This window comes from Heteronotia binoei, chromosome 18, assembly GCF_032191835.1.
Source record: "Heteronotia binoei isolate CCM8104 ecotype False Entrance Well chromosome 18, APGP_CSIRO_Hbin_v1, whole genome shotgun sequence".
NCBI classification, from domain to species: Eukaryota; Metazoa; Chordata; class Lepidosauria; order Squamata; family Gekkonidae; genus Heteronotia; species Heteronotia binoei.
This window is the reverse complement of record NC_083240.1, coordinates 18,276,880-18,302,646: the sequence shown is the minus strand read 5'-3', so window position 1 is coordinate 18,302,646 and position 25,767 is coordinate 18,276,880. Positions and strand designations below refer to the sequence as shown.

General features: G+C 44.9%; 2 protein-coding genes across 2 annotated transcripts; both read right to left on the bottom strand.

Annotated features, from left to right (window-relative positions):
• Positions 1 to 832: 832 nt before the first annotated feature.
• On the bottom strand, positions 833 to 10,467 carry LOC132587375 (chymotrypsin-like elastase family member 2A). The gene is made up of 8 exons (XM_060259650.1): positions 10,400 to 10,467; positions 9,250 to 9,338; positions 6,989 to 7,086; positions 5,578 to 5,706; positions 4,641 to 4,777; positions 3,418 to 3,563; positions 2,074 to 2,223; positions 833 to 955 (listed from the first exon to the last, which is right to left on the bottom strand). Exons 1-8 carry the CDS (start codon positions 10,440 to 10,442, stop codon positions 938 to 940), a joined length of 810 nt encoding a protein of 269 aa, XP_060115633.1. The 5' UTR covers positions 10,443 to 10,467; the 3' UTR covers positions 833 to 937.
• Positions 10,468 to 16,998: 6,531 nt separating this feature from the next.
• LOC132587376 (chymotrypsin-C-like) lies at positions 16,999 to 24,083 on the bottom strand. Its single transcript, XM_060259651.1, has 7 exons — positions 23,981 to 24,083; positions 23,032 to 23,120; positions 21,910 to 22,007; positions 21,325 to 21,447; positions 19,966 to 20,102; positions 18,786 to 18,931; positions 16,999 to 17,161 (listed from the first exon to the last, which is right to left on the bottom strand). The coding sequence occupies exons 1-7, from the start codon at positions 24,018 to 24,020 to the stop codon at positions 17,000 to 17,002; spliced, it is 795 nt and encodes a 264-aa protein (XP_060115634.1). The 5' UTR covers positions 24,021 to 24,083; the 3' UTR covers position 16,999.
• Between the last annotated feature and the right edge of the window lie 1,684 nt (positions 24,084 to 25,767).

Here is a 25,767-nt window from a genome sequence, read left to right as displayed (position 1 = left end):
AGGTTGTCCTTGAAAGGGCAGCTGCTGTGAGAACCCTTAAAGCCCCACCCACCTCACAGGGTGTCTGTTGTGGGGGAGGAAGGTAAAGGAGATTGTGAGCCGCTCTGAGACTCTTTGGAGTGGAGGGCGGGATATAAATCCAATATCTTCTTCTTCTTCTATGTGGGTTATAAGCTTGCAGTGTTCTAAATGGTTCACAATGTTATCTAGAATATTTTTAGGGACTGTGGTCTATATGGCTGTACATAGCTAGTTGAAAGTGGGATCCATCCATGGAATTTTGCATCATTTAATGTGTTGTGTTAATACTTTCAAACATAAGAACATAAAGAGAAGCCATGTTGGATCAGACCAATGGCCCATCCAGCCCAACGCTCAGTGTCACATAATGCCCAAAACCCAGGTGCCATCAAGTCAACCAGTTTCAATTCTCTTTTTAGACTTCTGGTTGGATCTACAACCCTAATTCTATTGCATTTGTTGAATTTCCCATTCATCAATTGTATTGACTAACTCTATGTGATCTGCCTTGAGTTCTGATGAGAAAGGTGTACTACAACAAACAAACAAATAGATCTCTCATCATCAAAGCACAAACTAATCGTCAAACTTGCAACTTTTTGGAAGAACTTAATAAAACGCCTTTCTGGAATTTTGAGGCTCCTCGTCTGAATTGCAGCTGACCATTTCCCATGTTGCATTCTGCTCAACATCTTTTAAAAAGCCAGAAAAGAAACATCAGTGGCGACTAGTGTGTTCTTAAGCATCTCTGCCTAATAACACCGTAAGAGTAAAACCAAGGAGTTACAGACAGACTTCTGCGGACTTAGGGTGTTGGTTACTTTATTTATGTTTTTCTTTTTTGTTTGTTCCACAGCTGGTTTTATTTTTGATGATGTCACCAACCAGATCTCAGCGTTGAATAGTGCTCCGTAGGTTAATATTTTTGCATCACCTATAGAGCATTTAAAAGAGAGAAAGGACAAAGTGATGTTTATTTGTTTCATTCATACCCTGCTTTTCTCTCCGTGGGGGACCCAAAGTAGCTTACTTAGGGTTGCCATCCTCCAGGTGTCAGCTGGAGATGTCTTGGAATTACAATCTTTGTCCCAACTACATAGATTTCTTTTTTTTTTTTCCCTAGGTCAGTAGTTGGGTTAGTCTGAAGCGACAGAAAAAAGTTGGGTATAAGCTTCCATGTGCATGTAGACTTCAGATATCTGAAGTATGCATGCATGTGAAAGGTTGTATCCATAATTAAATTTTGTTGCTCTTAAAGGTGTCTCTGGACTCAAACTTTGTTTTATTTCTTTTTGGTTTATTTCTCTTCTGTATGTGTATTGATGCTGCCATTATTCGTGTTCCTGCCTGGCTCATTGGAGCCTTTAGATCGGAGCTTGGGGACCCAGGAACAATGGGCAGTAGGATCCAAATCCCTGCTCCAATCACAGGCCTCCTGCTGATTTAAATGATCCAATGGCGTCCTAGCGTGGGGAACCTTGAACTGTATATAGTGGGCCCCATTGGCTCAGTAAATCAGTCTTCTAGTTTGCACGTTACCATGCTGTAACGAATAAAGAGGGCTATGATCACTGCAACCGCGTCTCCTCCTTGCATTGAACGCATTATATTATAATTTCAAACATTTATTCCACTTCTCCTCGAGGAAATAACTGCTTTGGAAGGTGGAAGATCCCTCCCCATCCTAAACCCCATCTTCTCAGGCTCCACCCTCACATCTCCAGGAATTTCTGAACCCAGAGTTGGCAACCTCTCCTCCATCATTTTTACTCACAAGAAGGCCTACTTCCTAAAAACACTTGGTGGGTACCAGGAAAAGGGTAAGCGGGCACTATCTTAGAGATCCCTGCTGTACTGGATGGTTTTCCAGAGCCACAGCAGGCAGACGGGAAAAGCTTGACCCAGCCCTGGGGGCTGTAGCTGCGCCCTGCTAGGAAGGGGATTCTCCCCATCTCTTGAGGATTTTTGCAGCTAAAACACTCTTGAAATTGCATCTATGTGAACTCGCAAGCAATCAGCCCCCTCCCTGAGTGACACGGCGCAAGAGCTTACCTGAGCGATCCAGTCATTGAAAGCAGAGACTCGAGTGAAAACAGAGGGCTTGTGGTAGTAGTTGCATCCCTTAGAAGAGACGAAACTGGCCACCCCGTGCACCTCCCACTTGCTACCGGACTTGCAGTTGAGCGGACTGCCAGAGTCCCCCTGCAAACAAACCCAACTGAATGTAGTTTCTGCACACAGTCCCTTTAGGCCCCCTGTCATTTTTGAGCAGTGGAACGGCTTGTAGAGAGACAGAAAAGCCCACATCTCATCTCACTGTGGCAACCCCAGTGAACTGGTGCTCTAAATCAGGGGTCTTTCTGAGCCTGTGGGCGCGTTTGGAATTCTGACACGGAGTGGTGGGCACAACAACAAAATGGATGCTGCAGGAAGTAGAGCCTGCCACAAAATGGCAGCAAGGCTATTGCTTGACGCTCAGCAATTCTTCAAGATTTAAGACAGAAACCCTGTTGAACAGGATGCCTTTCAGTCTGCACCAGGCCCGTATCTAGGATTTTTTTTTTTTTCTGGAGGGAGCACTGGGGGATGCTAATTTAATTAACGAAGCATAAAGAAGAGGAGAGGAGGAATTGGGGAATCAGGAGAGATTTGTCTGGCAGATATGAGAGGGGGTGCCGCCCCTACAGCCCCACCTAGCTGTAGCCCTGATCTGCATAGTCAATCAGAAGCCCTCCTGGATAGCAACTGCAACTGGCCCAGTCCACTTTCTGAAAACACCTGGTGGGCCCAGGAAAGGTGGTGACTGGCAACATGGTGCCCACAAGCACCACATTGCAGTTCCCTGCTCTAGATGGTCACACAGGCTGCAATTCTTTGCACACGTACCAGCAAGACAGTCCTATTGAACTCCATAGAATTCACTTCCAAGTAGAAATGCTTACTTTAGCACTTTAACTAAAGTAGAACGGGGATGGAGACAAAGTATCCAAACTGACATTAACTTATTAATAAAAAAACCTAACTTGGAAAATGGCCAATTTGCAAATACTCTAAATCCAAACAGAACTCTTTTCAACATTCAGGACGGGTCAGAAGCCTTCAGTTCTGAGCACTGAACCATGACCTTTCCCCTCCATCTCTTTGGAGCAAGAGGTGCTTCATATTCCCCCAGGAAGCACTGCCTTTGTGTCTGCAGGGAGCTCCCATTCAGAATCTTCCACTGTAGGAGGATACTTGGTTATTTCTCAAAATCAGGGGGAAATGTAGCAGCTCAAGCCGTGCCTAGGAAATAATCCAGTGCAAAGCTGGTTCTTTTGGCATGCCTGAGCCCTGTTGATAAACATGAGCTTCCTAGTTGCAGATTTGGGATTCCTTCCCAAACCAGATGATACTCACGTTGCAGCTAGATATGATGCCATCACCGCCCGCGCAGACCATGCTGGTTTTTACTGTGCTGCCCCACCAGCTGGACTTGGAGCAGGTTGCGTGATCCACCACCAGGAGGCACCCTTGCTGGAGGACTTTTGGAGATGCGCCGTTCGCTGTGAAGAGTCCAAACCCAAGAGACTTTAGGTCCAGTCATGCAATATGGAGGAGTATCCATACATTTTGGCAGCAGGGCAAACAGCAATCCTTTGGGCATCCATTTCAGGTTGGGAAGACCACACAAGGGAAGGGCTTAAATCTCTTCTCAAAGCTCCCTGTGGTCCTGATCCAAATCAGGCCGCCGCACAACATGGGATTCAGTTCCAAGTATGGAACTCCCAGAGAACGTCTGGTAGATGGGACTGGGGGGCGAGGCACAGAGCATGCAAGCACTTTAATATGTTGATTAAGTTAGAGTAGGTGGTCTTAGGTGTAGTGGATTTACTACCTTTTGGCAGGGCATGTAAAGCAGACATGTTCTGCCAGGCATTCGGTTGAGGATAGCGCCGGGCAGTGTTCCCTCTAAGGTGAGTTAGCGTGAGCTAGCTCACAGATTTTTAGCCTCCAGCTTACACATTTTTGTCTTAGCTCAGGAAAACTGGCTCCTGAGCACAATAATTTAGGCAGTAACTCACAACTTTATTGCCAGTAGCTCATAACTTTAATACCAGTAGCTACAAAGACTCTGTAGCTTAGAGGGAACATTGGTGGCGGGTCAGCTCAGCATACAGTCTGGCGCTTTCATACTCTCCCCCACCTCCTAAAATACCCCTAGGAGGCTCAGGAACTGTAACTTTTCCCCGCCATATTGTAATGGGAAATGCTTTTTACTTGAACTCAGTTTTAATGTTGTTTTTAATTTAAATGATGTATTGCACATCTATTGCTGTAAGTTGCCCCATGCGCTATTCGCAGGGAAGGGCGGCCCATGAATCAAATCTAATAAAATAAAAAATAAACCACCATTCAAGATGCATCAAAGGCTACCAGGAAGAGAAGGAGATACTAACAGCCATTCTCCTTTTGAGAATATAAAAGCTCCCTGGTAGGGTTTTTTGATAGACAGCTGCCCTAGAGTCTGCCGCTCGTACTGAGTGATCCGCTTACCACAAGGCAAGGGAAAGCACCACAAGTAGACAGCACCGATCACAAATAAAGAAGGACAACAGGGGAAAAAAATGATGCTTCCTTACTTTCCAGCCTTCCCCAGCCCGTCACATAACAAGCAGAGTTTCCAGATAAGATCTTGTTGGCTGGGGGCAGGCACGCCAGCTGGATTTTGTCACTCAAGGTGACGTGCTCTGAGAGTTTGATCATCGCAATGTCATTCCTAGTTTCAGTTGGGAGAAGAGAAAGACAGAGTATTGAATACACAAGTTACAGTGTTTACTGTCCCCTTTTTCAGTCACTGTCCTTATTCTGACTTTCCAGGAGGACTTGGTTTGTCTTTTCAACACACCATTCAAATTGTGTAACTAGCATTGCCATCTGTGAAGTTTCAGCCCCTTTCTCTAGTTATCTAGATAGGACGGAGATATCTCGACTGTAGAGGATGTGCACAGAGATGCACACACACAAACACTCTGAATCAAACCATCCATTACATTGTGACTACGGCTCAGTGGTAAAGTATCTGTGTGGCACACAGAAGGTCCCAGGTTCAATCCCCAGCATCTCCAGTTAAAAGGATCAGGTAGCAGGTGATGTGAAAGACTTCCACCTGAGACCCAGGAGAGCTGCTGCCAGTTCAAGTAGACAATACTGAACTTGATGGGCCAAGAGTCTGATTCAGTATAAGGTAGGTTCATGTTTTGTGTGCCCAAGAATGTAGCAGGAGGACCACCTAGCTGGGACTGTTGGCTGTGGCCCTGTGGGGCTGGGATTATTGGGTACAGTCAACTGACCCTTCTAGTGTAGAATGCAGGCCTTAGCACTTTGCAACCTCCCGTATGAGAAACAGTGTGCTGGAAGTGAGCACATTAATCTGCAGGCTGAACAAGTGCACATGAGCGGATGATACTCCAAAAACTCCATTTGACTCCAAAATATTCTGCCTGCCAACCCAGAGGTCAAAGGGAAGGGAACAGCAATCTTAATCTTTATCCTTTTCAAGAAAAACTGTCAAAATACCCGTCAGAAACTTTGCTCGAGTCCCATTTGGGGTGCACCACAATCTTTTTGGGAGACACTGTGACGGATCCTTTCTCACTGACTGTCAGGTCGTACTTCCCGAGCTGCACACGGTAGGTTTTAGAAGAGCTGAAGAAAGCACAGGACAAAAAAACAGCCAGAGATCAGTCAGGTCTGCACTGGCCATCTGAATTCAGATGTCTGAGTTAATCAATACCAAAACCAGCCTTCTGACTGGTTCCCCTGTCGCTGATGATCTCAGCTAGTCAGAATCAAGCCAACTCCCTTCTGCATAGTTTCACGCTGCCTTGTACTCCTTGTCACCTTGAAACATGACCATTGGGGCTGACAGAGCTTATATTTTGCCATCTGGTCTTACAGTTTGATTTTTTAAAAAATCCTTCATATAATCAGCCAGGAGTTCTCTAGGATTTGCAGCTGATCTCCACACTACAGAAATCAGTTCCCCTGGAGCAAATGGTTGCTTCAGAAAGCAGGCAAAGTGGCATCACAGCTCTCCTGAGCGACCTGCCCTCAGGCACCATCACCAAATCTCCAGGAATCCCCCAAGCTGGAATTGGCAACCCTATGGCACCATTCCATCACTTCTACAATTCCACATCTCATCCTTCACAATGAAAAGCACAATCACTTAAATTTAATGCGGAGGGACGGTGGCTCAGTGGTAGAGCATCTGCTTGGTAAGCAGAAGGTCCCAGGTTCAATCCCCGGCATCTCCAACTAAAAAGGGTCCAGGCAAGTAGGCGTGAAAAACCTCAGCTTGAGACCCTGGAGAGCCACTGCCAGTCTGAGTAGACAATACTGACTTTGATGGACCAAGGTCTGATTCAGTAGAAGGCAGCTTTATGTGTTCAAGCAGGTAACAAGGAAATTAGTTGATGGCGTGGATGCCAAACCAGTCACCTTAGAGAGAAAATCCCCCAAAAAACATGTTTCCCTAGTGGACCAGTCCAGCGGGCAAAAAAATTTGGAAAATACGCATTCCAGAAAGGGATCTACATTTTTCATACATAGGTAGATTATATGCCTAGTTTCATTATTAAAAATTGTCCTCGTTAAAAAAAATGCTAAAAAAAATTTGTCATATATCCCAGAATTCCATCTCTCTCACCTAATATTTTTGCTTGGATACTGAAGTGGCATTTGGAAAACGAGTAATTCAGACTCATCCGTATTTGGAATTTTCAAACTTCCCCAAGTTGCAACAGAACTGAAACTTCAAAAAAGCGAGGAGCAAATTTTTGGATGTAGAAGCAATTAGATGATGCGAATTTGTAGCAGGTGTATTAGGTGCTCATTAAATCTTGATCAAAGTTGAGTGTAGAAAGGGCTTCTGTTTTCTGGCTCTGTTTTCTGTCTCTGGACTTGAAGAATCCCCCCATGTATGTACCTGATGCAGTGAGCTGCTGTCATGACCCAGTTGGTAGCTATGAGGGTCCCCCCGCATGTGTGACGCCAGTTGCCACTGGAACTGTACTGGAGAGAGGCCTGGAAATCAGAGAAGTCATATGATCAGCCTTGAAAGTTGAGTATATCACCTTGTTAATTTTATTTAGCTAGTTAAACCACTATATTCTTTCTAATGGGAAGCCACAGTGGCTTAGAACATTCTTTACTTCCCCGTTTTATCCTCACAAAAAAACCTCTGTGATGTAGATGTAATGAGAGGGACTTGCTCTGGATTACCCAACAAGCTTCCATAACAGAGTGAGGGGTTGAATTTGAGTCTCCCCAATCTCTTAACCACTACACTACACTGTCTGTGCACTGCACCCAAGTCACGTTACCACCAAATTCAAGCAGAGGGCTTGTAGCTTGAGACGTCCAGACCTCAGACCAAACAAGCTAGATACTGATATTCAACAACCTACAACGTCTGGCTTTGACATTTCATTTCAATATTTGAAACCTGACAGACTATATTTGACAGCATCTGATAGTTGATGTGCAATAATATTTAATAGCCTCATGTTTTGCTGTCTCAGTTCCCATGAAAACCATTGTTCTGGTTCTTGCCTGTCAGACAAACGGGCAGGTAGGAACTTGACAAAAGAATATTAAACATTCCTTAATTGCTTGAGGATATTTTCTTTAATGCCCTGGAAATCTCTCTCCCTCCAGCCTTGGGGAACTGTCACTAACCAAGGTAGTGGGAAGGTCAGAGAAGTAGTTCATATATAACGAAAGTGGGGCCAGAGCTAGGAGTTTAGTTGGACTGGAAGCAGGAGGGGCAAATGGTGGCTGTGAGGATTGGATGCTGTCTGAGAAAAAAAGTGGGAGATATGAAGCAGGAAGAGGTTTTGCTGTGTACTTTTGTAGCCTATTGGATGTTCCATTTGTAAACTGATACATAAAATTAACATTTCCAAGATACTCACTGGAATTCTCACTGTTTGGGGTAGGTGGGAAGCTCCTATAGGTATTTTGATAATATGTAGTCACAGCCTTTGCAGTGAACTTAAATATCCATCAGAATCTGACACATAATCAAACAATTTGACAGGGTGCAACAATTACGTATAGAGTTGCCAATCCCCAGGTGGGGGCAGGGGATCCCTCGGTTTGGAGGCCCACTTTAGGGTCATCAGAAAGCAGCGGGAGGGGAGACAAATGCCTGTTGCACACGCCGTTATTCCCTATGGAAACCGATTCCCATAGGGTTTAATGGAGAATTGATCTGCAGGTACCTGGGGCTCTGGGGGGGGCTGTCTTTTGAGGTAAAAGCACCAGATTTTCAGCATAGCATCTGGTGCCTCTCCCCAAACCACCCTCCAAGTTTCAAAAGGATTGGACTAGGGGGGTCCAATTCTATGAGCCCCTAAAGAAGGTGCCCCATCCTTCATTATTTCCAGTGGAGGGAAGGCATTTAAAAGGTGTGCCGTCCCTTTAAATGTGATGGCCAGAACTTCCTTTGGAGTTCAATTATGCTTGTCACAACCTTGCTCCTGGCTCCACCCCAATGTCTCCTGGCTCCACCTCCAAAGTCCCCAGGCTCCTCCCCCAAAGTCCCAGATATTTCTTGAATTGGACTTGGCAACCCTAATTTCATATCCCAATCCACTCTAATATCAACATCCTCAAGGAACATGTGACAAGTAGTGATATTTTGAATTCTGAGGTGCAATGTTTGTACTGCCGTTTCAGATGTGAAACGGTGGATCCAAATGGTGATACCAACATTTTATCCTTTGAAAGCTTTGTTACCGTTAAAATTCAAATATCCTTCAGTGGATGGACAGTGAGGCCTGGCTGGGAGTATCAATCCCATAATTTTGAACTCCTTACATTCAATATATGGATATTTTTGTACAAGTCTATTAAACTCTGATGGCACATGCCTTTGGGCGCAGGTCACAACAAAAACACAAGATGGGTAGCCATGTTTGTCTGTAGCAGCAGAAAAGAGCAAGAGTGCAGTAGCACCTTAAAGACTAACAAAATTTGTGGCAGGGGGATAAGCTTTCTGAGTTACTGAAAAGCTCATACCCTCCCACATAAAACAACACAGATATAGTTAGGTGACAGAGGATAGTTCTAAAAATGACATACTGCACTAGACATGTAAAAACTCTGCCTACTTTTCATCTGGCAAATCACAAGGAACAGGGAGACGGAAACCCCTCTTGCCAGGATTGAGAGATGGTTACTTACCTGCCAGGGCCAGCTGTTGGGTTTGACATTCTCTCCCCCCACAACTCTGGACAAGTTGGGCTTGTAGGTTGGCACCCCACACCCCAAAGCTGCAAGTGACACAAGACAAATATGAGCATTTTTGAGAACTATACATATATTTATTAGATTTGTATTTATTTGCAACCTATGTACAAGGCTTATGCAAACTGCCTCTTCTCTAGCTTGGGTCTCTCTCCCCTCCACTCCCGTTAATGATCTCTGGTGGCTACTGCTGGAGTTCAGGGGCTGAAAATAACAGGTCCCCCCCCCCCCCCCGGCCCCAACTATCTTGAATAAGGCAGAGTCAGCCACGTCTGCACCAGCAAAGCAGCATTAAATGCCTGATGTGCAATGGGAAACAGCAACATTTCTCCTGGTATAAACAGTGGTGTATATCAATAGCATCTCTTTCACAGGTCTTCAAGAGCTTCCTTGAGCCATTTTAAGTGGCTTGTAAGAACAAAGGTGGCCAAAAGAACTGAGCTACAGGTAGTCAATGAATGGCACAGATGCTACAAGTAGCCCACCAACAAGGATGAATTTTTTGGATTTTAGCTGCAGATATGAAGCTGCCTTATACTGAATCAGACCTTGGGTCCATCAAAGTCAGTATTGTCTACTCAGACTGGCAGCGGCTCTCCAGGGTCTCAATAATCTCACTTCCTACTGAACAACTCTCCTTTTTGCACCCATTTCTCCCTTTCTGCAGCCCCCATGCTCTGTTCCTGCGCAGGTAGAATATGAATCAAAATGATGTCTAACCAACAGGTTGTCAATCCATAGAGGCACTCCCACATAGATTTGCAGGATTGGGCCACATTCCATCCTGTCCAGAAGTGAGTCCTCAATAGTGGGCAGATGCCCCAAGAAGTAGACAGTGATGTTCCTTGTCCTTTGTATAAAACACTCAGAGGTACACTACCTCTATCCAAAGAGGTTCAACTTTTGGCTATCATGGCTAATAGCTGTCGAACAGCAGTGCCTCCAGAAAGTTCCCTTTAGTCTTTTTTAAAAAGCCATTTATCATAGGAATGAGCTATCTCTTGTGGGAGCAATAGATCCCAGAAGTGAATTGCACATTGCATGAACAATAATATTTCCTCTCACTTATGATATGTCGGCATCGTACCCGCAGAGGCCAACGCAAGAGCAGTGAAGAGGACCTGGATCATTGTTGAGTGCAAAAGTGCTGAGAGCAACTCTCTGTCAATTCACTTTATATCCTCAGAGAGTTTATTGCTGCCCAAGTTATCACCATCATTAGGGAGATGTTTAAAACTGAGTCTTCTCGTGTGCCAATAGGTGCCTCTCCATTTGCACTTTCCATGACGCATGCCAGATTGGCGGATAGGTAGGTCATACACCTGCTTATTATCTCACACAAAGGCTATTCTTAGGTGGCGGAAAGTTGCAGCCCACTTTTTGGCAGCCCTGGAAGAGAGAGACTAAGTTCCAGAATAATACTGAGTTTTTTTCTTTAACTGCCTTCCAAAGTTCCTCCCAAGAAGCCAGAATGTCTTCCTGTTTCTTTCTTCTAAAGAGGGCCTTATATTGGGCTTTTTGGTGTTTTAAAGCTATTATGGATGTTGCTTCGGGGTTAGTTCTATATTTTGCATAGTTAACATTAAGGGTATACTTTGCCCTTTTACATTCTGCATCAAACCATGGTTTGTGTGCGCCGGTTCTTTGGTTTTCAATTCCTTCTGTATCTCCCTTGAAATTAGATTATATTCCTCTAGGCGGGTATCAATAGACTACATTCACCAATCGGTGAAGGGTGTTATTAACGGACTCAGAGGACAAAAAAAGACCCCCATCCTCCTTTCCAATGAAGATGTCCATCTAGAGCGATTATAGCTAGGGCCATCTGTTGGTTTTAGTCTAGTGTTATGGGATTTACCGTAATGCACGTCTAGCTCTTGTAAATCAGTTTTTAGGACTAGAGGCAAATGGTCGCTATCACAGCCCTGGCAGGTTTTCAAGAAGACTTGAACAGAGGTGGCTTGCCAATGCCTGCCTCTGCGCAACAACCCTGGACTTCCTTCCTGGTCTCCCATCGAAGAACTAGCCAGGGCCAACCCTGCTTAGCTTCTGAGATCTGACAAGATTGGGCTAGCCTGGGCCATCTAGATCAGGGCAGCTTAAGTGTAATTGGATTCTCAGATGTGCTTTTTTGCTGAAATGTGGGAAGGGGTCATAGGGATCAGGGTCAAAGATCAGGGCTCCATTCTGCCACTTTTCTCCCTCCGCTATATTCCTCCTTACAGCTTGCTCCCTCCTAGGTACATGTGGCCAAAGGAAAGGCAAGTAAGGAGGTGAACGTTTCAGCTGCACCTATGGCTGCCAAGTCCAGGTTTAGAAACACCTGAAGATCTGAGAGTGCAGCTTGGAAGAGTGGGGTTTGGAGGGGAGGGATCTTGGTAGGGTATAATGCTGTGCAGTCCACCTTCTGAAGCAGAGAAGTGGGATAAATGTTTTAATTTTAAACAAAGAAATTAATAAACAACTGATTTATGTAGTCTGGAGAGCAATTGTCATTTCAGGAGATCTATAGCTCCCACCTGGAGATTGACAATCCTATCCGCAATGCAGTGCTGTAGCAGCAGTGTTCCCTCTAAGCTGAGTTAGCGGGAGCTAGCTCACAGATTTTTAGCCTCCAGCTCACACAGGTCAGGAAGGATGACCCCAGAGCACATTAAGTTATGCAGTAGCTCACAACTGTAATGCCAATAGCTCACAAGACTCTGCAGCTTAGAAGGAACATTGTGTAGCAGGTAGCTTAGATCTCATGGGCTGTACAGTGATGATCCTTGCACTGCAGTAGCTAGGGTTGCCAGCCTCTAGGTTCCAGCAAGGGATCCCCCAGTTTCAGGGACTTCTGTCTGCTGCATTTCAGCTGGCTGGTGGGGAAAACTCTTTCCCTAAACAGGGACATTGCCATGTGATGTCTCCAACACGATGACATCACCCAGCATAATTGTGTTGGAGATGTCACGTGGGGGACACTCTGGTTTTGGGGCAAACTCTATGATTTAAGCCTAATTTATCCATAGAGTTCACTCAAAAACCAGAGTGTCCCCTGAGCGACATTCCCAACACAATGACATCACTTTCAGGTGATGTCAGCACATCAGGGATGTTGCTTGACGCCCTCGTTCACCCATGGAAATCCCAAATCCCCCCTGCCAGATGGGTGAGGAGACCTGGCAACCCTAGTGGTAGCAGCTGTTGCCAAAACATTTTTAAAAATCTGCAATGCCAATTAAATCACCAATGGCCAGTCAGAAGGAGTGCTGGGTAAAAGCCCCTCTTGGTCCCGCCCACAGTCTAAAACACATGGAGGATACCAGGAAAGGTGTTGGCAGGCATAATGGTACCCAGTGGATACCACATTGCAGACCCCTACCCTATGGGGTCACTGCAAGTTGTAAGGTTGCCAGGTCTGTGCTGGAAAATACCTGGAGACTTTGGGGGTGGACCCTGCTCAAAAAAAGCCCTGCTAACCACTACAGTGTTTCAACAATCAGTAAGTTTAGAAGTAGATCCCATTGGAGGAGTTGGAGAATGACTTGCCTGGTAGCCTTCTGCCTTCCACATTCAACTCAGCAATGGTCAAGAAATTCTGAGAACAAATTCCGCAGCCGAACAACCAGTCACTGGGGAGCAGTGGCTAGAGTATTTCACTGCAGAAATTCTGGTTCAGACCCCATTTAACTCTGGGTCGGCTGAAAGCTTAATGGTTTAAACTGTAGTTGCGGAGGAACAATTCTCCGTTTTGGAGAAGACACTATGGACAGTGATTCCTGCTGTCTCAAACTACTTATTTTCTTAGCCCTTCACTAAAAGGAACCTCTGAATCTGAAGCAGACTCCCTGGACAATTTTAGACTGGTGATATCTCACTAAAATATCCTGCATTTCCAGTTAGAGCTGTTTCTATTTTTATGAAAGCATGGGGACGTTAGTTGCAAATATTTATGCACTTTTTTCCTGACATCACTCCCAACAGAGAAAACATTAAGTAATCCTCTGCATTGACTTCACCTACACCTTTTGTTTTCATCTATAGGAAGCCACACAAGAAGAGGTTTACAAGATATTCTTTTTACTCCTTCAACCTACATATTCTCCCCAGGAATCATTTGGTGTCTCTAGATCTGCAGAGACAAAAGACCCAGTATCTAATATTCTATAAATCAGCTAACTGATCTGTAACTATGTCTGATAAACAGGGTTGCCAACTCCATCTTGGGAAATTCCTGAAGATTTGTGGGTGGTGTATGGGGAGTTTGTGGAGAGGAGAGAGCTCAACATGGATGAGATGCCTTTAAACCTAAAAATTCCTCCAGAGGACTTGATCTCCGTAGTCTGAAGATCAGAGGAACTGATCTATCTGAAGGATCTCAAAAGTACTTCAGGTCCCACCATGAGGTTGGTAACTACTGTGAAAAGCATAACATTAGCCCTAGTCTTCTGAGGAGACTTTTGACCTGAGCTGAAGAACACCTCTCTGAGGAGAAGTATTCAGTGTTAGCATCTTGCAGAGGTGACGTTCTTCAGTCTTCCACTAAAGGTGTCCTGGAACACTTAGTTCCTTCCCCATCTTCCAAAAAAACCTCAATTGTGCACCAGCTCAACAAGCACACTTCTGTGACAAGTTGTCCCTAGTAACAAAAGTTGAAGTTCTGAGAAAGACCCAGAGAACCAAAACAGTCCACTTTAACGCCATGATCATCCAAAATGTCTAAACTTTAACCTTGTTTATGGTATCTTTTCTCCATATAATTCATTCACACCCCCACATTTATTATCTCTTTTTCATATTTCAGTGAAAATGTTGCTTTGAAGCCATGGTACGAGCATGAATGGGTAGAGACCACTGCCTTGCTAACCCAAGTAGAACCTGTCAATTTCAACCAGTGGGGTTCCCCTGGGCTGGCATCAGAATAATGTAACCAGCGCATCAGAAGGAAAGTTATCAAGTATTAATGTGGGAAAGTCAATGATTCCTCAAGTGGAAAGACAAAAATGCCTGGCTGCCCTGGCTACAACTGCTGGGCTAACCAAGGACAGAAAAATAGGGAAAGGGATCAAGCGAAAGACCACTAGTGCCATCCATAACTGTGCAATGCTTTCTGTTCCTTATCACTCTCTGGGGTGTTTCTAGCACTTAATGAATGCATACGGACGGGATTTCTATGACTTGAAATGCCCCCAAAGGAGTTGATATTTGCCCAAATCTGAAATGCAAGGAAAATATAATGCATGTTGAATTTCTTCCAGTTCACCAGACATCCTTATGCCATCATTTCTCAGTCTGTTCTCAACCATTATGTATGTTTCCGGAACATGAAAAAGGGGGAGATTTGTGGCACCTTAAAGAGCAACTGTTGTGGCGTGGATTAGAGTCCACTTCTCTACTGCATGAAGGATGTCTTCAGTTAGGTGCACCCATGCACACACAGTAGAATATAGGGAAAATACAGTAGCAAACATGGCGTCCTTATCTCACTTGACAAGAAGAGCCTCCATTTCAGCCCACCGCCTGCTACCTGACTGGTCACTTCTACTTGCTGACTCCCATTCATGTGTCTATGCATTTATATGTTTTGTGCAATTGATTTTGTTTTATATATGTATGGATTTTTCACCTTGATTTAATGTTTGTGACTGTTCACCACCTTGAGGAAACTAACTTGGGTGGAAAGGTGCTTTTATTAAAAATGATTTAAATATTTAAGTTAAATTAAATCTTTCCAACTACTGAAGAAAACAACAGAGCCACCTTTATCAGGAGACTGAGGGATCAGATTCTGGGTATTGTTAAACAGTGGCTGTCAGTGATAGATAATGATATAATTATAAGGAGTGTTAGTGAGAGTGTCAGTCTAAGATCTAGAAGAATCCTCAGGCTCCTGTGAAAGGAGATCCACTTACAGATCTTCTCTGGTACATGCAGGGGTCATTTTGTAGAAAAAAAGGTTCAGGAGCTCAGTAGCAGATCTCATATGCCCCAGGATCTGTGTGCAGCAGGGAGAGAACTAGTCCCCACTGCATGCAGATGCCCTGGCTACTTTCCTGTGAGCTCCTGCTGAATTCAAGCCCCGGGTACATGTAAGCTTTGCCCACAATATGTACCATGTATGAAGTGCAACTATTCAGCAAGAAACCCACCAGATCTCCTGTGAGGAAAAATATTCTCAAAGGGGAGGCTCATGAGCAGTGTGATCTCCCCTTATGTGTGGCATGAGCCCTAAAATTAAAACAATGGGGTTTGGAAGCTAGTGTACAAACAATATACATTGCCAGTTTAGGCACACCAAGAGAAAAAATGAACACAGCATGCAGAAGATGGAGAAGATCCTCCATCAATTTGTTACTAAGTGGACTGTACATTGGCAAGAGGAAAGAAGTGGCTCATGAAGTGATTCTTGGTGTGAAAATTGGGGCATAAATCTACTGCTGGGAACATTGTGCTGCCTCAGGAGACCAGAATCTAGAATAAATGAATCCCATTTAACATGGTAAATCTCTTCCGACAGATGATTCAAAATGGCCGCTGTCCTCAATTTCCATTGCCTGCTAGTGTTTACCTGAACTGCTTCCCTCCATATACCCGTTCACAAAGCACTTAGGTTCCTACTTGCATTAAATGGAGCATTGTGAATGAGTACTTGTCCCTCATTTTCCATCTGTGAAATACTGGAGAACGTCTAGATGAAAGCATTATGGTTTTTTTTAAAATACACAATAAAACTTCAAAACGAGGCCAATTGTGATGAAAAGGTTTATTAAACCCTAACAACGTAACAAGATGGGACCCATGTACCTCAATTCTGGCTGATTTTCTAGTAGAGAAAAAAAGAAACAAACAAACAAGAGTTAGTGAGGCAATTTGGAAAATGCATAAAGTACAATAATAACTACTATGCTGGGTTAACGGCTGAGCATTTAACTCCTTTTTACATTCATTTATATTTCTGCCCTGGGTTTTGGCTTTCATTGTTGGTTCTGTATATTCATTTGCATTGTGTACACAAGTTGTAAGTTTTTACATGCAATTTATACGGCACTTATTTGCATAATAAGAGTAAGTTATGGGATAATATGCCTACTGTTCATGCATAATGCACAACGGGTGCTTTTTGTTACTGCACAAAAAACAGTGAACTATGAGTATATCTTGTCCTAGGTCTTCGCTCCAGCTCTCTTAGGCCAAGTCATCAGGCAGCAAACCCACATAGCTATGGTTTCTCCTGTGTCAAGACAATGGCATGGGCAGGGTGTATGTGTGGTCTATCAAGGTCAGTCTTGTCTACTTTTAACTGGTAAGCAGCAGGCCGTGGCTTTTCATATCTATCGCTACCTGAACCTTTTCACTGGAGATGCTGGGAACTGAACGGGGGACTTTTTGCATGCAGAGGAGATGTTCTACCACTGTGGCATGGTCCCTCCCTGTATAAACATTTCATTACCCTCAAAAGCTGGGCGCCACCCCAAAACTGGGGGGAGACTATAGCAAAATAAAAACACAGTTCTCAAGTTCTGATCATCACAAATTCAATATCTTGAAATTTGGTCGATGGGTTCCATACGAAAAGTTGAGTGAATTTGATTGTTTCAGTCAAATTCTCGCCACTCGCTAGGATATGTTGACTTTTCAGATACAAACAGCCAGGATTTACACAAAAAGAGATCTGTTTTGAGCCATCATTGTTATACATCAAAGATTAATCTCTCACCTCGTTTATCCAAGGGATGTAAGCAGACACACGGGTGAAGACGGTCGGCTTCTTAGCAGTGTTGCAGCCCAGGCCAGATCCAAAGCTGACAATACCATGAACTTCCCAAGCGTTGGCACTTTGGCAGTTCAAGGGACCACCAGAATCCCCCTGATATAAAAGAAATAACATTTTAAAAAATTAAAATGGGAACATGGAGAGAGTTTGCTTGATTTCCTTATCACGGTCAAAAGCCTAGAGACGCAAGCAAACAGGCCATTAACAGGATCAGAGCAGACCTTGAAAGATCAGTCCCCACAGAGATGCTAAGATAGACTAGCACCTGGTGTATCTGCTTTGCTGTTAGCCTTTTAAGAGGAGAAGATTAAACTTTAAAAGTTTAAAACTTCAACAGCGCTAAGAGCTGGCTTCAAATAATGAAGTGGAGTGGAGGTTAAACAGAAACCTAGTGGCATCTTAATTTATTCCAGCTTCAGTTTTTGTCAAACAAAACCTCACTTCATCAGACGACATGGAGTATATATCCAGAGGACATATATTCAGGGCTTCTTTTGTAGCAGGAACTCCTTTGCATATTAGGCCACACCTCCCTGATGTAGCCAATTCTCCAAGAGTTTACAGGAATCTTAGTCCAGGGCCTACTGTAAGCTCCAGGAGGATCAGCTACATCAGGGGTGTGTGGCCTAATATGCAAATGAGCTCCTGTTACAAAAGAAAAGCCCCGCATATATTTATACTTTAAAGGCTACAGAACAGAAGGACTGGGAAGACTTTATTAAGAGAGGTCAAAGAGAAACCAGTCCATTCAGAAGACAGTTCCCAAATGTGGATAGACGGGCAGGATTAACATAGACAGTGTTCGATGTGATAAAGGCTGTGATCACACACACACACACTAAATAAAGCACTTTCAATCCACTTTCAGTGCACTTTCCAGCTGGATTTTACTGTGTGAACTGGCAAAATCCAGTTGAAAAGTGCATTGAAAGTGGATCGAAAGTGCATTATTTCGTGTGTGTGACCTCAGCCAAACAGAACTAATTCACCTCTCTAAAAGGATAGGTCACGCTGAACCATTAGTCTCCATTGTTTGTGAGGGAAATCCAGGTCCTTCTTCATTTCTGGGAGAGGGACTGTCTTGACTCCCTTAATGAATCCTAATTCAGCATGAAGGCACATGGAGGCTATACAAGCCTGTAATTTCCATTTTAGGGGCAGACTAAGATGCATTATTGTCTTTTCTGTTTGAGTCTTGAGAGATGGTGACTGATCCAAAGTCACCCCTGTGCCCAGAACTTTGAGGCTAAGCAGAGATCTGAAGCCAGATTTTGCTCATCTAAGCCCCAACGTTCCACTCATTATACTTACCCAGCACTCCAGTGCTTCGTCTGTTATTTCCAGGGCTTTTTTTGAGCAGGAACGCAGTTCCAGCTGGCTTGGCATCAGGGTGTGTGGCCTAATATGCATATGAGGTTCTGCTGGGCTTTATATACAGAGAAGTCCTCTGCTAAACAACGGTGATGTCAGGGGGTGTGGCCTAATATGAAAATGAGTTCCTACTGAGCCTTTTCTACAAAAAAGTTCATGGTTATTTCAGTCCTCTCAACTACCCCTCAGCAAAGCAGGCCAATGCTGTTATCATCCCTGTTATACAGTTAAGACTAAGGTGAGATTCAAACTCAGGGCTTCCTAGGCCACCTCAGATTTTTATAGTGACCAAATATGAGCAAATACAATACTTCCACAACGGAGGGGAAAGAAAAGGGAAACTTACATTGCACCCTGAAATGACACCATCTCCTCCTGCACACACCATCGTGGACCGGACTGTAGAACCCCACCAGTCACGCTGGGTGCAAGTCTGGTGGTCTACAACGGGCAGCAGACCCTGTTGAAGGTTGTCTGAGATGGGACCGTTTGCTGCAAAACAGAACAAACTGCAGTCAGGATTAACACCCATTGAGCCTTCTGAATAATCCATCAGTTACTTAAAGCAGCTCAGAGAGACAAACCTGGCTCCTCCATTTTCTCCTCACAACAACCCTTTGAGGTAGATTAAACCCTCCGGCCCAAGGTCATCCAGAGAGCTTTGTGGCTGAGTGGGGAATTGAACCCACCTCTCTCAACTTCTAACCTGGTGCTCTAACCCTACAGATCAAAGAAGAGCATCTGGAAGAGCGCTGAACTCAAAATGTGTTGATAGGCGCCATCTTAAATCTCTCACTCGGCACATGCCCAGGGATCAGGGCTCTTATTCCTATGCAAGTGAAGCACACCTGGTTTGATAGAAAGGCTAACAGCAAGGCCCTCCGTTGCTATTATTCTGATTAGTACAAAGCTGTACTGTTATTTGTAAAGGCAGCTGCTTTTAAAGTACTGTGGTTAAAGTACATTTTTTTAAAAATATTGCTTTTAGCTGGTTTGGTTTGTTATGCCTTGCAAGCTACCTTGAACGTCTCAATTTGTAGCCTGACAGTAGTGGCAAAGCCTCAGCAAATAATTTTCACAGAGAGCTGCATTTAAGATTCCCCGGTGCATGCCCTACACGTCCTTGTTGGCCCCATTGAGCTGCGGGTGAGGCAGGGCGAGTGGTGGCAGAGCACCGTGGCAGTAGCAGCCAGGGCTTTTTTTTTGTAGCAGGAACTCCTTTGCATATTAGGCCCCACCTCCTGATGTAGCCAATTCTCCAAGAGCTTACAGGGCTCTTAGTACAGGGCCTTCTGTAAACTCCAGGAGGATTGGCTACATCGGGGGGGGGGGGGGTGGCCTAAAATGCAAAGGAGTTCCTGCTACAGATAAAAGTTCTGGTGGCAACTGTGGGAGTAAGCTCATTCGCTTACTTCCTGTGTGCCTTATCTCTTCACTGGCCTCCTGGTTCCTGCCCAGATGCCAGAAGTTTTGACCTTTGCAGTTAGTCACTCCCTTGCAAGACAGAGAATGAATCTTCAACCTACTCCACAGGCGTCCCCATCCGGTGATGTAGCATGGGTAATCCTGAGCCAGCAAGGTGTCTGCATCAGGCAGGCAAGAGGGCTGGATCGTGTCGCTGAATTCAACAGGCTCGGCAAGCTTGAGAAGAGCAATGTCATTCCTGAAATAGAGCAGCGCAGAAGGTGGGGTTGAAACTAAGGAGACAGATCTTTGGACTTCACCACGGCCTGGGTTTACCCAGGACTACCTTTTAACCCAGAAGAGAACTCTCCAAAAAGTTTCAGTCTAATTTTAGGTTCAGGTTTTTCTACAGAACATGCTTTTCGGCTTGCTGGAATTTCAGAGTGTGTGTGTTTTCGTTAGGGCTCTGCTTACTATTGTCATCATGGATCTTTCCATCTGGATGGGTGAATCAAAATGGGGAGGGGGGTTGAAGAAGAAGAAGATATTGGATTCATATTCCGCCCTCCACTCTGAATCAGAGCCTCAATCTCCTTTATCTTCCTCCCCCACAACAGACACCCTGTGAGGTGGGTGGGGCTGAGAGAGCTCTCCCAGAAGCTGCCTTTTCAAGGACAACTCTGCGAGAGCTATGGCTGACCCAAGGCCATTCCAGCAGCTGCAAGTGGAGGAGCGGGGAATCAAACCCAGTTCTCCCAGATAAGAAGAGGACTGCAGATTCATACTCTGCCCTTCTCTCTGAATCAGAGTCTCAAAGTGTCTTACAATCTCCTATATCTTCCTCCCCCACAACAGACACCCTGTGAGGTGGGTGGAGCTGAGAGAGCTCTCCCAGAAGCTGCCTTTTCAAGGACAACTCTGCGAGAACTATGGCTGACCCAATGCCATTCCAGCAGCTGCAAGTGGAGGAGTGGGGAATCAAACCCGGTTCTCCCAGATAAGAGTCCCCACACTTAATCACTACACTGAACTGACTCTCAAATGGGAACATGTCACCAAGTCACAGCCAACTTATGGTGACTCCAGAGGGTTTTCAGGGCAGGAGGCTAACAGAGGTGGTTTGCCATTGCCTTCCTCTACATAGCAACCCCTAGGCTCCCATCCAAGTACTAACCAGGGTCATCGCTGCTTAGCTTCCCAGATCTGAAGAGATCAGGATAGCCTGAGCCATTCAGGTCAGAGCTAAGGGGGGGGGGCAGCAGGGAGGCCAATTATGTAACCATCCCAAGCACAAACACACAGCGAGGCTGAACAGTGTTTGGAAGGTGACTAATTCAGCTTGCCAGTTGGCACCCCGGAGCTTAAAAAAAGAAGAGAGAATGACATAACCGACTCCAACATGGACGCTTCTGCTCTGGTAAGAAAAAAACAATCCAGGCAGCAGGGAGAAGTAGGGAGGGGGGGAATTAATGCTCACTCACACAATCAGGAAGGAGTTCCATTTCTCATGGACGATCAATTTCTCCACAGCTACGGCCACGGAACCAGCCTCTTCTTCTTCAAGGTTCTGCTTGCCCAGGACGACGCGATAGGTCCGACTGGAGCTGAAAAATCACAGAAAAGAAATCAATTCTGAAACAAACTCTGGGGGTGCCTTCGAAGCTTTTCACTGCAGGCCTTGGTTTTAGGCTGGCCTGCAGTGATAGAAGAAGATGATGATGATGAAGATGATGAAGACAGATGAAGAATGAAGATGATGATATTGGATTTATACTCTACTGTACACTCCAAATCTCAGAGCAGCTTACAATCTCCTTTACCTTCCTCCCCACAAAAGACACCTTGTGAGGTGGGTGGGGCTGAAAGAGCTCTCCTAGAAGCTGCCCTTTCAAGGACAGCTCTGTGAGAGTTATGACTGACCCAAGGCCATTCCAGCAGCTGCAAGTGGAGGAGTGGGGGAATCAAATTGTCCATGTACTTAACCACTACACGAAACTGGCTATGTGCTATAGGCTTGCTCTGAAAGCTTGCTTTGCTGTAGCTCTGTGTAATGCAAGGCTATTTACCTGATGCAGTGGGCAGCTGTCAAGACCCAGCTGGCGTCAATCAGGGTGCCGCCACAAGTGTGGGCCCAGGTACCACTCTTGCTGTATTGGAGGGAGACCTGAAAAGACAAAAAGGGGTTAGATCCATTGCAGGCTAGTGGCAGCAGCAGCCGAGCCCATCCTCCCTTGCTATGCTGCCAGGTACCTAGGGTTGCCAGCTCCAGGTTGGGAAATATCTGGAGATTTTGGGGGTGGAGCCTAAGGAGGGCAGGCCTTGAGGAGGGGAGGGACTTCAATGGGGTATAATGCCATAGACTCACAAGGGTGGCCAACGGTAGCTCTCCAGATGTTTTTTTGCCTACAACTCCCATCAGCCCCAGTCATTGGCCATGCTGGCTGGGGCTGATGGGAGTTGTAGGCAAAAAACATCTGGAGAGCTACCGTTGGCCACCCCTGCCATAGAGTCCATCTTCCAGAGTGGCCATTTTCTTCAGGGAAACTGATCTGTGTTGCCTGGAGACCAGTTGTGACAGCAGGAGATCTCTAGCCACCACCTTAAGATTCTCTGCCAACAACAACAAGAATGTGGAAGGCTTTGTCTTTCATTCATAATGCCGAGTGGTGATTCTCCTTTTTAGGCTTGGATCAGATTGACCTTGAAAATACTTAATGTGATCCTCTACTTGTTTGGGCTGATTGTAGTCTATGATGACACAGTCGATGCTCTTGGATATTAGACTTTTGGACTTTGCGGACGAATGCTTATGATTTTGTACCTCTGATTATCTCTCAATTTTTGAAGCCATTTGACGGCTGCATATTCTAACAGGTATGGTATATCACATGTACTCTAGAAACAAGCATTTCTGCACATACTGCTTTTCAAATACATTGGTTTCATTATTCAAATAGAAGTACAACTTTTGTATAAGAGCTGTTCTTATTCATGCGGTTGTTTTTCTTTTGTTTTGTTCTACCACCTTGAGGCTGACAACCCTATTAGGACCTTGAACTGTTTTCAGTTCTTCTGCTGGCAGAAAGTTCCGTCAGCTGACAGTGTCACACGTGAAAACAGGTATTTTGTTCTCACCCACAAATGAAACAAAAGCAAAGCATTGTGGACAAGTGGGGAAGCCATCTTACCTGCCACGGCCAGCTGTGGGGTCTAGCATCCTCACCTCCAACTACTCGAGAGATATTTGGCACGTATGCAGGCTTGCCACAGCCATGGGCTGGGTAAAAAAAAGAAACAGGCAGGGGTGGGGAGAGAAAGTGAGACAGGGACAAACAGCTTAGAAATGACAGTTTGGACAGAGCATTAACTAAAGAGGTATAATGGAAAAAGTGTGAAATGACTACATGAAACAGAAAATATCTGCCAGTTTCTGTTTCCTTTCCATGTAAATTTCACACTATTTTCATTTCTTCTATTTCATTGACAGCGTCACCAACTTCCCCCCCCCCCATCACAGTATTTTGACATCATTTTAATGCTGTTTATACACAAATTGCTTTTTAATGGAAATCATTGCTTTGAATTTTGTTGGTTTCACTTTTAAAACGCTAGTTTGTTTCAGTCAGTTAAACCAACTGAAGAGGCTGAAGAGTTAAATGCCCTCTTCCAGAATGGTCTTGAGGCAAATTGAGGCAGCACAATGATGTTCTTTTTATGGCCCCAAAATGATCTTGCAATTGTTTGAGTCCTCAGATGGGGGCCTTTCTCTACCTCCCTTGAAGAGTTGGTAACACTTCTAGTAGACTGTGCTAAACTAGATGGACCACTAGTCACAAGATATAAGGAAGTAAATCCGTTTAGCTGTTAGAGTAAAGAAACTGAGTTTTGTATACTACTGAGGAGTTGTTGGGATTAAATTTATACTCAGCAGGCAATGGGCTACATCAGGGGTGGCCAACAGTAGCTCTCCAGATGTTTTTTGCCTACAACTCCCATCAGCCCCAGCCATTTGCCATGCTGGCTGGGGCTGATGGGAGTCATAGGCAAAAAAACATCTGGAGAGCTACCGTTGGCCACCCCTGGACTACATGTTGCAAACCCCCAACCTAAACACAGCCCTTCCCACAAGGTACTTACCATATGCCAGAATTAAACCAACAAGGACCAGTTTGAACATGGTGACTGATTTCTATGTAGGCAGAGTCAGGGAAAAGTCTGAATATTTATAGGGGGAAACCAGACTAGATTCAAAGCCAAGGGCCGAAAAGTCCATGAAAGGTAAGATAAAGGACCGTAATCTGACCTTGCTAATTTATCACTCGACAAATAGGAAATACCTGGAATTTCTACAGAAGGGGGAGTGCCAATCTTGGTGGCCATGACCATATTTCACACTCTGGCTACCAAACTTTCTCACACCAGTCTCTCAGTTTTTGAGCAAACCACCTCCTTGTGACTCCATACAATACTTGAAGAACATATGGAGAACATATGAAGTTGCCTTATACTGAATCAGACCCTCGGTCCATCAAAGTCAGTATTTTCTACTCAGACTGGCAGCGGCTTTCCAGGGTCTCAAGTTGAGGTTTTTCACGCCTATTTACTTGGATCCTTTTTAGTTGGAGATGCCGGGGATTGAACCTGGGACCTTCTGTTTACCAAGCAGATGCTCTACCACTGAGCCACTGTCCCTCCCCAAACTTGGACAACAGTTTGCTTCTTTAAGCCTGGGACACCCTGCAAGATGTTTTGTCTGTTTTGGCCAGCCTGAAGTGGATGGGTGGACTCTGGGGGAACCGAGAGTTGGACCAAGCATTGGAAATGAAGAGAGAACAGATGCTGCTTCATTGGGAGTCCAGAAGGAAAATCTGTTCAGATAGTAAATGCGGCAATGAGTCAGATGGAAAAGGGTGAATCCACCGTTCGCTGGGGATCCAGAGTCTGCCAGTTACCCAGCACCATCCAGAATGTTTCTCATAAAATGACTTTAGTCATTCTTACATGAGAGTAATTGTTAAGTAACCCTCTCCCCCTTGCATTTTTTGTGTGTGTGTGTGGGGGGGGGGAGCTACCTTTCACAGTGCTATCTGAAGACTCCAGCTTACAAGCAAAAACAAGTGAGGCCTAGCAATGCTCCTCTGCCTTTAAATGGCAGCTTCACCTGCGGAAATCAGCGGGGGAAATTTCTCAGAGCATGCAAATTAAATGATTGTTGTAAGCACAGGAGCACTGAATAGTTAGAAGGTTGCTTCTGAATCTAGGGCAAGCAGGGCGCAGATGGAGTTTCCCAGCCTTTTCCTATCTTGGCTAGATGAACCACAGTTTGAAACTAATTTTAGAAAAGGGCACAACCCCAGCAGCGCCCCAGACTTCCCCTACAAACTTTGGCAGCCGCTCCTGAGACCAAAGGTGTTTGCTAACAGATGCTCTCGCTGTTGGGAAGTGAAACAGACTTTAATTTCGCAGACCTATCATGGTGCAGGAGGGCAACCAGCTGGTCATTCCCAGCACCTCACCCCCACCAGTACTTAACTGGGAAGAAAGTTAGGAGAGCAAAGTAAAGTTTTGTTTTTAAATCAACATATCATATTGCTACATTAAAAACATTTTGCTTAATTGAATGGGCTTATCACTTGGTTCTGAATTTATTATTTTATTTAAAAATTCATTAGATGCCTTTTAAGGGAGGGACGGTGGCTCAGTGGTAGAGCATCTGCTTGGGAAGCAGAAGGTCCCAGGTTCAATCCTTGGCATCTCCAAAAAAGGGTCCAGGCAAATAGGCGTGAAAAACCTCAGCTTGAGACCCTGGAGAGCTGCTGCCAGTCTGAGTAGACAATACTGATGTTGAGGGACCGAGGGTCTGGTTCAGTAGAAGGCAGCTTCGTATGTTCATATGTACCATATAAGAACTCAAAGCTGCCTAC